At 44.8% G+C, this 14,235-nt stretch overlaps 1 protein-coding gene across 2 annotated transcripts in view; it reads right to left on the bottom strand.

Annotated features, from left to right (window-relative positions):
• Positions 1 to 12,450, bottom strand: part of RAMP3 (receptor activity modifying protein 3) — a 67,349-nt gene extending 54,899 nt beyond the window's left edge. Inside the window, exon 1 of one of the 2 annotated variants that reach the window (XM_074146589.1) lies at positions 12,251 to 12,450. In XM_074146589.1, coding sequence (XP_074002690.1) covers positions 12,251 to 12,302 — 52 coding nt within the window. In that variant the 5' untranslated portion in view covers positions 12,303 to 12,450. The remainder of the gene's footprint in view (positions 1 to 12,250) is intronic. The other variant, XM_074146588.1, reaches the window with a different exon arrangement.
• Positions 12,451 to 14,235: the final 1,785 nt, after the last annotated feature.

Here is a 14,235-nt window from a genome sequence, read left to right as displayed (position 1 = left end):
GCGGAATCCTTTTTAATACTTTTTTTCTTGTCAGCTATATGGAAGATGTATATTAGCCATGGAAACATAATACTCAAAACTAAAAGAGCTGTTCAGTGCTGTACTTTAATGACAGTTTGGGGCATTATATTATTGCTTTTGAATTGGTAATTTCAGGCAGTTAACAAACAATTTTGGACATTAGAGTCTTCTTCCTGCAAAGCAAGAAAAGCACAAAAGGAAGCAGTTTAAGCTTTTTCATTTCGTCAGTTAGGGTTCAACAGGGAGCATTACTGAAGGCATCCACTGTTCAGTCTCACGTTGGTTCAGAGTTCCCCAGCTTTCCAGTGACTGCAAAGAAATGTGACGATTATTCTGAATCCATACTTCAACTGGGAATTTTTCAGAGCAGGAATACAAATAATTGTCCTTTACATTCCTTCATGAAGTTCTTAAATCACTGCAGGCAGCATATAAATAATACTTCACAATTTCTGAACAGCCTATGTCTACTTCCAGAGGTGCTGGATGGGTTTTCTGCTACTCGGTTGAAACTACTATGTTGTATTTAAGTAAATATATAACCAGTATGTTCTATTTAAATATTTATTTAATTATTATATGTCAGTTAGTTATTTATTAAATAAATATTTAATTTAACCATACCAGTTCAACAACACACTTAGGGACAGGATTACTTAGCAATTGCCCAAATGCTAAGATCTGTATTGTAATAGAAGCTGTGTGACTCAACCTGAAATGTCACATAACGTTTTCTTCACCTCTTTTCTATCCCGTTATGTTTTTGATGAAGCACTGTGCAACTGAAATTCAAAATGTTATTTTTCACAGCCACTGACTTTCAGACAGTGGATGACACAGATATTCCAAGAGCGGAATCAATTGCTTGAAGTGTTATAAGTGAAGTGAAGTGATGAGTGTTACAGACAAACGTGCTCCTTGACGGAAAGCCCGACTCGAGGTCCTTCCAGAGAGCAAAACTGAAGAATATGAGGAGTTCCTTAGTTTCTAGAGTAGAAAGAAATTTGTGGCATTAGCAACTGTTTAAAGATTATACTCAGCAACAATGTGGGGACCACAACCTGATTTAAGGTGGCTGGAAGAGAGTTCCAGAGAACTATGCTCCTCGGGAGCTGCTACAGCCAGTGGACATGAGCAGAACAGCTTTCCTAACAAACCCAAACCATCTCGGGCTGAATTCACTTCTGTACATGTTCTCCAAGACATTAGGGAAAAGATTGTTATTCGGGATGTATCTGCAGGCCTTCCAAAGGCTTTGTGCTCCTTGTTGTCATTTAACTTCTGCCTGTGAGACCTGGTCTTCTGGGTCTTGGGATACAGTGGTTGTCATACAAATATATAGTTTCTAAACCAAACAGATTATAGCTCTTAATGTTTGATTACAGATAAATACACTTCTAGCAAGAGGAGGTGAACATCTCTTTTTCACCCCCTAAACATCTGCACTTCTTCAGGTTCATTACAGTCTAGTGACACACAGCTACTCAGGCTCCATTTCACATCAGCTACGGAAATAATGACAGAACCAGTAAGACATTTGTCTAAGGCTACAAGCAGGAACCAGCATCACGCTGAGTACAGTGTGACCACAGCAGCAGTCCTGTGCCAGGACCCCTGTCTCTCCACTACCGATTCCTCTCATAAAGTGTTACCAAAGCAACTGAAGAACATGACGATCTCTCTCTGGCTAAAAGATAATTGTGAAATGTGTCTGTTGTGTAAGTCATAGCAAAGATACATCAACAAATGAGGCAGCACAGTTCAGATTTACTCCCCGCAAAAGGCCAGACAGGTTGCAATTACTGCAGAGAGACACGCACACCCAGCCCGCACATCAACTGTGACAGTCACTGAAGTTGGTCATCCACAACCAGGACCTCAGTCTGACGCTGTACCACCCGATCACCTGGAAGCTCATATTTGATCCAATATGTGCTCATTATCGTAACCCAGCTGCCTGTCACTAGTCAAAAAGAAACACAAAAGAAAATGTGATGTGACATAAGGCTTCCCTATAATAAGGAAACAAAAGGTCAGCACAATACTGGCTTTGTATCTATCCACTTATGAACGAGTGTAAAAAAAGCAGTCCCTCAAGGCAAATAAGGACTCTAATCTGCTCCTGTGGAGTAGCCTAAAAGAGAAACCAAGCAACTTCTTTTTTTTCTTTTTTTTTTTTTTTTTTTTTTTTAAATAACCTTGGGAAGGGGAAATGACCCGTGAAGGTTTCACAGACGAGGGTCACGGCACACTCCCTCCTGAGGAAGTGTTTAAAACCATGGGATACTTGAAGATATTAAAAGTTTCTTCTTCCTTTGACAGGTAGAACATTTAAATCAAGATATTGCCATCACAGAAGGCCTGGGAAAATGTTTTTTGGTTTTTTGTTTGTTTGTTTTGGGGGGGGGGGGGGGTGTTTGTTTTTTGGGGTTTGTTTTGTTTTGTTTTTTCTCCTTTCTGACCAGACAACAGAAATCCCCACTCGGCACATCCACCTTCTCTCAATTCTACATACTCCTCTTGCAGGCTCCTAATGCTGTTACATACCATGTTGAGTCATTACGTCAACATAATTTCAGTGGAGTCGTGTTTTCACATGAATTCACAGAATATTTTAAATTACATATTGCCATGAAGAACCCACAAGACCAATAAAGCACTAACAAAATTTCAGAGCTTCATATGTCTACTTAAACTGCTGTCTATGTTCCTGCTCATAGTAGGTGTGCCTGGCTCATCACGATAGCATCTGTGTTCCAAGGAATAAACAGTGAAAAGGAATCCTTGCCAGCCAGGCGTGGCAGGACGATCCCTGCGCACCGCAATTTTCCCTGGATGGATATCCACATAAAAAAACTTTGCACAGTACCAGACTCGCATAGGAAATTACTTAGGCCAATCCTGGAGTAAAGCATTACTCTCAGTGGACCTCAGGAGCAAGACTGAACCCCAGAGGAGCACAAATTCCCAGGTATCCCCTCCTAAGGCACACTGCCCAGCTGGCAACACAGGGCACACCTGGCTGCCCACAGGGAACCCAGTGCTTCTCAGTTTGCACTTTCTGTATTTTTTTTTCATTTAACATTTCTTAAAACAGTTCTTTTTGTTTGTTTTTCAAATAGCATGAGCCACTAAAAGAGTAAGAGAATACGACAGTGAAAGGTTTAAACTTCTCTTTCTTCCTTCCACCATCTACAATCTTCAAACATTAACACTGTACTGAAAGTTTGGATTACAATTACTCATGAGTAATAGAATTATAAAATTGTTTGGGTTGAAAAACACCCTTAAGATTATCAAGTCCAACTGTTAACCTAGCACTGCCAAGTCCACTCCTAAACCCTAAACCTCATCTACGCATCTTTTAGATACTACAAACAAAGCATTTACTAGTAAGTGTTCCATAAAAAACTTACAGCGACAAAGGCATACATAAAGTTACAAGACAGTAAAACCTTTGAATTAAAGTTTTCATTACAGCCGTTAGTAATCTCTGTCCTATTTTTCTTTCATGACAGTATTTTAATAAGAAAATTTAGGAAGAGGGTAGTATGTCTGACCTTGTTTTCTCAACCAGCCCAAGACCAAAAGACTTTTCAGCAACAGCAGAGCAGCAGTGCTTACATTTGCATGGGGAAATGAAGACTGTGCTAGGAATGTGCCAGTTAACAAGCACGGAAAAACCAAAAAAAGTAAACGCTGTACAGAAAAATGTTAAACCATATTTCTTCTTCAGCTAAGAGAATTGCTGGGGAGTGCAGAAAAAAATCCTTCATCGCTATTTGTGGAACCAGGTGAAACATGAACATGACCAACCCTGAAGAGCAGGGTCCTATGAAGACCTTCAGATCTGCACACTTTTGAGCTCCGGGATGGTTGATGAGTAGCCTGGAGTTCCCTGCTGCACAGCCACCCTATTGTGGTCACTATCCAAATCTTCTTCACAGAGGCTTTTTCTCAAGCTTTCACACTATAAATAATAAAAATGCCTTCAATAACTTAAGAATAAAGTGAAAGCTCCTTTTGGGGGTTATACAAATAAACATTTGCATAAAGCCAGCTGCAAAAAAATTTATGTCCTACTATTCAAAATAGGCATCAGAGTTAACTATTACTGTGCAACTGTCTCCTAGGCTAACACTTCTCTTTTGTAACTGGGACTTTTATTAGTAGCATTAGAGCTGGCTGCTTAGTTTTGCATAAAACCAACCTCCCTGCCTTTTTATATGGGAGGCTTTTTGTAACTCTTTACTGATGCCCTGAGGAGTAAGTGTGAAGCTTTAACTCACCCTGGCTTAAAGAAAAGAGCGCTCCATGTACCTCCAGCCACTTCATTGTGTATTGAGATCTTTCAACCCAAAAATCGGGAACTAAAAGGCAAGTGTAGACATAATCTGACCAATATTTGTTATTCTCTATTGATCTGTAGGACAAAAGGGTTTGTTTAACTCAAACACCATGAATGAAGCCGCAAAACAGTTTATCTAAACCTGACTGCTTTCACAGTTTTGGAGAGCTTCTTCTTGGGCTGAAATTTTCTAAAGCTTTGCTGCCATACTGGGGTGAACTTTTTTCACCCTGAAGTCTGAGGAAAATCCTCCTCAGGACTTTCGGCTCATGCAAGAAATCAGTTGAAAGGGAAAAACAAGGACTTCCCTCCCTCTCATTTTGCATGTGCCAATTCTTTTCCTCACAAACTTACAAACATCTTTATTTTAGAAGCCTGTGGAGTAATACACTCCAAGGCCAAAAGGAATCCCTCGGATCATGCAGAGGTATGAGAAAGGTAAAGAAAGTCTTCCAATAATTTCTGCACCAAACCAATAATGCCTACTCAAAAGACAGGACATTCTTCATAAACATTTCCAGTGTAGATTTCGAGACTGCAAGTGATGAAGAATTCTCCACTTCCTGCAGGAGGTTTATTTTGGATTACTTTTGCCAACACTTATTATTTAACTCATTGCATTATAAAGTATGAAGTAGCTGGGAGGAAAAGAAAACCCAATATGTCTAAGGCATATTGGCAACAGCCAAAATCTTCAGCAGACCAGTACAGGATCAAACATCCTTAGGGTGCTGTAATGCGTATGCTACCTGGTCTGTACTGCTACACCAGAAGGGTAAGAAAAAGAGGAGTTGGAATCCACTTTAATTAAAACTCACTGAAAGCACCAGGCTTAAAATGTTATATTACTACACAGAGGGAGATTCCGCCCCCCACTATTAAAAATATTTAATTAAATGCAAGAACAGAGCATTAACATTTCTTTCCAAAAATCTTAAAATGCAGAAAAACACAAATAGACCTTAATTTTCCTTTGACCTTTCCTTCACATTGCTCCGTCTTGGTGTTTCTGGTTTACACTAGAGCTAGTCACAGAGAAACTGGACCAATGGCTATTCCAGCAACACTATCTCTACTTCATTGTACATCACAAAGTATTTTAAGGCAGAACACTTCCCACCCCAAAAACACCCCTGGAAATATGTTCTGCAGCAACATTAACTAATGGCAAAAGGTGGCTTACCTGAACGCAGGTCCAGCCTATGTCCACTGTTCAAAAATAAGGAAGGAGATTTCTTTGATTTTTTAATATGATGCAGTAAGTGCCAGCTTTGAATTATTTCAAAGTACGTATTTAGCTTATAACAAAACTATATATTGATCTGCTTTTCTAAAAATAAAAAAGGAATAGAGGAGATTTCACACATACTGTATGACAATCAATGTTTCTACGGAAATATTAGCTTTGAGCGTCCCCAAATTGAAAGCCAAAACAAATTTATTTTTCCTATTTCACTTGAACACGTAAGCTTAATGCTGTATCGCAGTAAGTATGCATCACGTGTTGCTAAATACATTTAAAGAAATCCCTTGTAACATTAAAGTGCACAAGTTATGTTCTTGATACATGGAGATCCTTGAGGAGTAAGGCTGGAATAGCTCATGAACTCAAGGAGCGCGGAAGGACAGTGCAACACTTGCAGCAACTTGCCAAAAACAACTGTGAAGAGAAAAACTGTTCCACAGCCCCATGTGGCTACTAGGCAGCAAAGCTCTGATGCCAAGGATGAGACACCCTTCGAGCAAAGGGCCCCTCCACTCCAATGCTGCCAAACATGACCGGGTACCCCAGAGACGGCTGGATTTCTTCAGACAATGAGACTGACTGCGAGCACTCACGTGGCCTTTGCACCGCCACATCAGGAGGACACCTTCATCTCAGCCTTGAAGATATTCTTCTGTGTGCAGAGGGTGAGCAAGAGAGACTGCAGACCAAAGCTGAAGTCCAAGAGCTTAAGTCTTGGAAGAAACCTGGGCTTTGCATCCTATTGATGAGCACTTGAATGACTTCTATAAGGTGCCATTTCCATCCCAGCATCTCCTAGTCTCTTTGCAATATCCTATGGCTGCAAACTCTCTTTTCCTTTCTACAGAAGGCCAGAGAGCCACACAGACTGAGAACAGCACACCCTGTCAAATTCTGAACTATGTATTTTAAGACAACAAAAATGCAATAATATTTTCCAAGATTAAAGTCTTTAGCATCAATCTCTCTGTGCACAAAGGGGATGCAAAACAAATCTGTTGCTTCCAACATTTGGAAACAAAACTCTGAATTCCCGTAAGAAGTGACAGTCATTAGTGGCCAATGTGAATTACAGTATTTCCTCTCGCACCGCCTGAAGAATTTTTCCCCAGATCATACTCTCCAAAATAAGGGCAAATTAGTCACATTTATTAGGGTGTGAAAGTAATAAGACAGATAATTTAGCGTAGGGTGCGGTGCTTCTACATAGTCCTTTGCTTACTCAGCTCGATCCGGTTAGATGTGAACAAGATGTGCTTTCGTTAGCCCGGTGCTGTGCTAGCGCCCCAACAGTGCCTATCACATTGTCCTCTTCACATCAGTCTCCCTGGCTTGGAGCATAGGTGGAGCAAGTGACACCCCATCTGCAGAAGGCCATAAATCAGGCTTCACACAGACAAAAATTCTGTATTCTGTGGGATAAACTGAGGCCACCAGCTGTTACGCAGACATACCCCTTGTTCAGGACAATATGGTAGGTCATATCAAGCTGCTCTCAAGATGAAGGCTGGGACGCTCTCTAGCCTTCAGAGCATTTCTAACAGCACCAATGCACTTTCTGTTAAAGCCTTTAATGAAAAACGAAGCTGCCTCCTCTTTTCAGACTAGTTTCAGGGACGCCAGCATACGAACAGAGATCAAGCCTAAAAACTTGTGGAAAAGCTGGCTTTCTGCAATTCCGCTTTCCTTCTCCTTTTTTTCTTCATACCCACACACGTTCCTCCCAGACGACTCAAAAGTTCTTCAGGCAGCTTTTTAGGTTGTTCTACATATACAGCCACATTAAAATAACGTCATTTTTTTAATTTATATTTTCCAGTTTATCTCAATGCAAACCTGGCTGTGAAGAGACTCTTATTTTAGGAAAAAAGCACAGGCTGTTTTCATAAAACACAAAATAATACACTTCTACGCTTCTATTCTGAAATAAGATGGTTCATGCGACAGCTTTTGCTGAACTAAAAAGGTGTGAATTAAAACAGGCTTCATTATGTTTGTGAAAATTAATCTCTTTATGAGCCCTAAATGAGAACAAGGTTTGTTTTCTTCATACCTCTCTCTCAAGCAATAATTCCGATAGCAAAGACACAGAGGGCAGCAATTTTTTTTTTTGTAAAGGACCCCCTCGCGGTATTTCTTTCCTTGCTAGGAGTAACTGGAATTTCATTCGTTTGCCTCCAAGCCGTGAATCATCTCTGTTATCAGTAGAGAGGTGGGAGAAACTGAAACAACAAACCACACAAATAATGCCGGTGCTGCAGTGTTTAAATACAACTTAATATGCAAAACCTCTCAGAGCTCCCCTTGAACCAACCCCGTCACGCTCAAGACCCCTTCCTTAAAATCTCGTGGTTCGTGTGTACCTGTACCTATAGCAGTACCTGTCTCCCTCAGTATATATTTCTAGCTTCAGTTTGCAGCCTCAGACAGTTTGCTTCACAGTTTGGCTACAAACTGTGGCTAAAAGCTAAGGCCTCAGACCACAAAGGTATTAAAAAGCCCTAAATATTATGTAGGTAGGAAAATCTGACTAATTTAAGAGCAAGAGTTTACTAGCTAAATGGTTTCCAGGATTGGATCTCATTGCTGTAAATCAGAAAGTCCATTTTCTTCCTTCCCACCCTCAGTCTGGAGTTACCTTCAAACACCGAGTGCCATTCCTCTTGGTTGCAGGGACCACGCCAGCTGGAGATGGCATTTGATGATCTGTGCTACCACCTGCAGTTCTACTGCAGCCACCACAGACAACGGAACGTGGACAGAAAATACTGTGGTTCACCCTGTCCAGTGCACATAGTACGAACCTGTCTCCTGTTGTCTGTGCAGACCTCAGGGAAAAGGCAACATCTTCCCAAGAAAGGGATCAGGAGACAGAGAAAGGGTAAAGGATGGTGGGAAGGATGTCTGGATCTAACAGAGAGTTGGAACAGAGGTTGCGTTTACACTTGGTGCTTTGCTTTCAGGATGGATGTTGACAGGGTCTGCTGACCATCTTCCTGTTTGCCTGCTGTTGAAAATTGTGTCTTTAGAAAATGAAGCAAAGTTTTGGTAGAGAAGTGTTTTTGTTAAAACTCTCTGGTCTTCCTCAAAATCAGATGTTCTGCCTTCCAAAGGTTTATTGTTTTACACGCACACTCGTCTAAGTCTATTAAATTCAGGACTCCCACAATGGTTTTCCCTTTCTTCATGGGAAGAAATGGTTTTCCCTTTGCAGCTGCAGAACAGCATGATATATTCATAAGAAAACAATGGAAAAAACTCTTATTTGATTTTCAAACTTTAACCCAATAAAATTGTTTCCCTGCTTGTTTTTCTTCCTCTTTAGAGTCCAAACTCCCCAGGAGTTACAGATGCTGTGTTCCACCAAGGCGAGCTTGGGACCTTACAGAATACAGCCTTTAATACACAGATTTTTCATGATTGTTTGAAGGATGAGATATGGTCTTTAAAATGGGAAGTAAGAACAGGAGCCTGGAGTTCGGCTCTGTTCCCAGCTTTCCAACCGTCTGCTTGTTCACCTCTGGACAAAATGATAAGCTTCTCTAACTGCTGTGAAACAAAATTATGAAAAGTGAACAACTACAGACAGTCTTTGAAATCTGCATAGAAAAACTGCTCCAGATAAGAATCACAGCATTTCTCTCTCTATGGGATACACACATATACTGAGAAAGATTCCTCTAGAATTTAAAAAAATATCCAGCTTTACTCTGGTAGCATCTTTCAACTCATACTCGAAAAGCACCACTGAAATGCAGGTGTTTGTTATGTAAAGGATTAAGGAGCAAATGTTTGGACAGGGATGCCGAAACAGCAGCTACTTGTGTAAAAGACCTAGTCAGTCTGCTAAAAGTCTTGGTCAAGACCTTAAATTTCTCCTTGCCTCAGTTTCCATACATAGAAATGAAACAAAAGACTCTGGCATTGTGGTAAATACATCATTATTTCTGAGGCTTTGCTCTTGCAGTAAGTAGGTATCTTCTACCTATCTACAGCTCTGCTAGGCAAGGCACAGAGGATTTCACCTGACGGCTGGTGTTTCCAGCTCTCCCTCTCACCCCATTCTGGATGTTATCAGCATTTCATAGGGAAAACACTACCGACGACGTGCCTGTGTACCGGGTACCTCAGTTCACACATTCCTTACCCCCAATACAGACACACACTCCTCCATACACACAGCAAATCCAACTTCTCTAATCACTGAGCTTCCAGCAAGCGAAGGTTTTGCCATCCTCGCTAAGGAAGGACAGCCCAGCAGACGGTTCCACATAGTGATAACGTTTCAAGAGCCCCAGACAGAAAGCTATGCAGCAGGCAGTGGTCTGAGGTTACAGAAGTACGGTCCTGGTCCCCACCCAGACAGGCTTCCCACTGGATTCAGTGAAAGCCAACACAGAGGACTCCTGGCAAGAGCTCTACCTTAACGAGAGAGGTCACGGGTCTCTGGTTAATCAAAAGAAGCCATTAGGTAAAAGGGAGGAAAGCATATTCAATTCAAGCAAAAATCCTGCCGAAATAACTGAAGTGTGTTTGCATTACTCAAATAAAAATTTCAGTTTTCTCCCACTTAAGGCTTTCCTTATTAAAGACCTCAACTCCACATCATAAAACTTTCGGGTCTTTTCTACTAGGAAATTAGTCTAATATCATTAGTTCTTGATTATATCCACCCTTTCCAATTGCAAGCAGAAGTAATACATTATTAGTAAACAGATATCCTAAAAATAAATTTTTTTGTGTTATTCTATTAAGAAAGCAACTAGCACAGTCAAAAATGTCTAGCACAATTGATTTACCTGTGTGTCTCTGGTGAAAAACGTCTTTCTGTAGCTTTCTGAGCTACAGGGACACTGTCCCTCACTCCACTCATTCTCTGAAAATAAATCTCCAGTGAGCAATTTTGCTTTGTAAAAGTCACAGAACATCAGGATTATCTCTCCATACAAAAAGATTACTGCCTGGTTCCCCAAGTTCTTTCACGTAAATCTTTCACGTGTCAAGACAGGTATTGGCCATTTTTTTATTCCTTTTCAGCTGAGAAATAGCAAAAAAGTATGATTTCAGCAGTCCTCAAGACACAGAGAATCACAAAATTTACCGACATGTCATTCTTTTGACAGACCAGGTCAAGACAATGCTACTGAACGCTACCAGTACAACTGTGCGTTTATTTGTGGATCTTTTCACAGGAAGATGTCCAACGTTTACCAGCGTTGTAAAGAGAAGGGGCATAAAGTTAGCAAGCAAAGTTATAAAGTCCTCAGATAAACCTTCTAAACGTATGATCATCTTCTAAAAGATGATTAAGGGATTGGAGCATCTCCCTTATGAGGAAAGGCTGAGAGAGCTGGGACTCTTTAGCCTGGAGAAGAGAAGGCTGAGGGGAGACCTTATTAACGCCTATAAGTATCTCAAGGGTGGGCTGAAGGAGGATGGAGCCGGACTCTTTTCAGTGGTTGCCAATGACAGGACAAGGGGCAACGGGCACAAGCTGGAACAGAGGAGGTTCCACTCGAATATGAGGAAGAATTTCTTCCCGGTGAGGGTGCCAGAGCCCTGGAACAGGCTGCCCAGGGAGGGTGTGGAGTCCCCTTCTCTGGAGATCTTCAAGACCTGCCTGGATGCAGCCCTGAGTAGCATTCTCTAAGCAATCCTGCTTCAGCAGGGGAGTTGGACTAGATGATCTATATGGTCCCTTCCAACTCTAAAAAAAATTCAGTGAAATTCAGTGAAATTCAGTATGAGGCCTGACGTTCTCCCATTCTCCCCCATCCGTGACTCCTGAGGACTTGACTACGCGTCTGGGTTTACTGTTGAGTGAAGAAGATCAGAACTGACTTGTCCCAGCAACTTCTGACCCAGCCCCAACGCGTTAAACCCGGGAGTCCGCAACCTACCCGACAAGGAAAAAAAAACCCGCTTTTCCTAGCAGTAGTTACTCTTATATTAAGTGAAAGATCTGAAGGATATCTGCGCTTTTACAACCGCCCGTCTGGAACTCAACCCCCTCTAACGGGAATCACCGCCTCGCCGGCCGCAGAAAACCTTCCCCCAGCGGCCAAACCCGCCTCCCCGGTACCGGACTCGGGATCCGAGAGGGGAAGCCTGGCTAAAGCTAGAAACCGGTAAGATGTTTTTTTTTCCTGGGGAGCTGAGCGCCCTGTGCCGCCTTTCGGGGCTCCCCCCCGGCGGCAGGACGGGGGGGGCTGGACCCACCGCCCGGCCCGCGCTGCCCAAACGCCCGCTTCGCGAAGCCGCCGCTCTGCTCGGGAGGGAGAAGCCCCGGGGGACGACAGCCCCCCGCAGCCCCCCCACGACGCGGCCAGACCCACCCGCAAGGCCCTGCCTGCCTGCTCCCCGGCAATCCCCGCGAGGGACCCCCGGAAAAAATCCCCCTCCCCAAGGGATGCTCTCGCAAAGGGAGCGGGGGGGGGGGGGGAAGCTCACACGTCTCCCCAGCTTCACCGGCAGAAACCGCCGCCCGCGGGGGCCGCGCACACGCCGCCAGGATACTCGGCCGGTCCCCGCCACCCACCCCCCCCCCGGCGAGCAGCCGCCGGCGTCCCGGGGCGGTAGCGGCGAGACCCGCCGCACGCTGCCGGGCCGCCCCCGGCCAGCCCCCCGCCACTCACCCCACAGCAGCAGGACGGGGAGCTGCCGCCGGCGGCAGCCGGGCGCCTCCATCCCGGCGTGGGCGGCGGCGGCGACGAGGGCCCGCGGAGGACGGAGCCCTCATGGGGCGGCCGGTCCGCAGCCGCGCAGGGCCAGGGTCCGCCTCAGCCCCCCCGCCGCGGAGGCTCCTCTTCATGCCTCGGCGTCCAGCCCCGGGGCCGCGGCGGCGGCGGCGGGGGCGGAGGGGAGCAGCTCCCCCGCCCCCGGGGTGCTCCAGCGCCGAGGGGGGGGGAGGGCGGACCCTGCGGCCGGGCGGGCCGGGGGGGGGGGGAGGAGGGAGGGCAGTGCACGCGCGGGAAGAGTACACGTGTGAGTGTGTGTGTGCACGCGTGGGCATGTGTGTGCGTGTGAACGGGCACGTGAGCGTGCACGTGTGCGCGGGAGGGTGCCTGTGCGGGCACACAGGGGCTGCCGTCCCCCCCAGGCGAGAGGGACGCCTCCCCCGACCCGCGGGGCCGGGAGGGTGTTTTGAGGAGGAAGGTTCTGGTCCCCGGCGCCCCCCCCGTCCCCTTCCCCGGGAGCCGGAGCAGACTCCCACCCCCCGCGGGGGTGAAGGGACGAGGGGCCGGAGGGCCCCCCCCCCCGCCTGAGCCCGCTGCAGCTCTTCCCGTTTGGCTCGCACGGCAGCGGGGCGTTAGCCCACCTACTGCAGCGCTGAAGGCGGGCGGGCAGCCAGCCTCAGCCCGCACGGAGCCGGAGCCGAGCAGCCAGGAGCTCTAAGAAACCGCTTAATGTATTTTCGTGTTGCCGTTTAATCTCCGCGTGGCTCCCTTTAGAGAATGGTACAGCTCCTCATTTTCATCAGTATTTAAAAGCTGCGTTCCTGGAGCTCTCTCTCTAGGAAATTACCATCTCCGGCAAGAAACATCAGGCTGAGAAGCTGCTAAAGAAGCCTTTTCTTAGCTAAAAATAATTGTACTGCTCAGCGGTAAAGCGCCAGAGTATGTTTCTAGGTACATGGACACTCCACCTCAGTAACTGTTAACTCAGTAACATTGAGTCACTGCCATTGTTAAAGGCCAAACGTACCATAAAACTTTAAATTTCAAAAATATTTTCATGCCATACACAAGAACGAAGTGTACTTTATGTGTTAGTCAGGTTGTTCCCATTGACCCGGTACACTTGTGTAGCACGGCGCTTCCAAACTCGTTCGGAGAGCGGGACCCCAGCGGTAGCAGAACTACATATTGCACGTGCCTTCGAAAGCCAACTGCTCCATACACAAACTCTGATTTATGCTGTTACCTAGGCTGAAGGAAATGGAAAACTTGGGAAACCACAGAGAAGGCTGGGAATCCACAGCGTCGAAATAGCTTTGCAGACGTTTAAGCGCGTCAGTTATTAATGAACCTCCTTATCGTGTGGGTGCCGCTTTTTCCTCTTAGCTGAAAGCAAATCTTGCAAAATACCACAAACCATAAATAAACCATAGCTCAGGGAGATCATCCTTCAGCGGAGGGGCTGCCGCTTGTGCTCTGCAAGGAGTGTTTGCAAGCTGTCCCTGCCAGAAGGAACTACAGTGAAGTGGCAAGCGTGAAGGCGCATATGCTGCAGACTTGCTATAGCATCCTTCCTAACAGTAAGATCTTGATTGCCCTCATAGATTCTCTTACTGGCAATATCTGAAGTTACAATTAGCATTTTCAAGAATTTAGACTGATCTTCAGGAGGGTCAGGGCGTATTGTGCTTTGTATGCAATATCAAAAGACGTGTAGACACGGTGCTGTGGGACGTGGGTTAGTGGTGGTTTTGGCAGTGTTGGGTTGATGGTTGGACTTGATGATCATAAAGGTCCCTTCCAACCTGGACAATTCTATGATTCTATGATTATACATTAAACAAGATGCAGTATATTATACAATATACAGTATACAGGCAACATTTTTTGTCGCATAGGATATGGAGATAATGCTGACAATTTTTCTTGTATTTTTTTTTTCT

Source organism: Numenius arquata, chromosome 4 (genome assembly GCF_964106895.1).
Source record: "Numenius arquata chromosome 4, bNumArq3.hap1.1, whole genome shotgun sequence".
NCBI lineage: Eukaryota > Metazoa > Chordata > Aves > Charadriiformes > Scolopacidae > Numenius > Numenius arquata.
The sequence above is the reverse complement of the archived record's forward strand: the minus strand, read 5'-3'. Positions and strand labels throughout refer to the sequence as shown.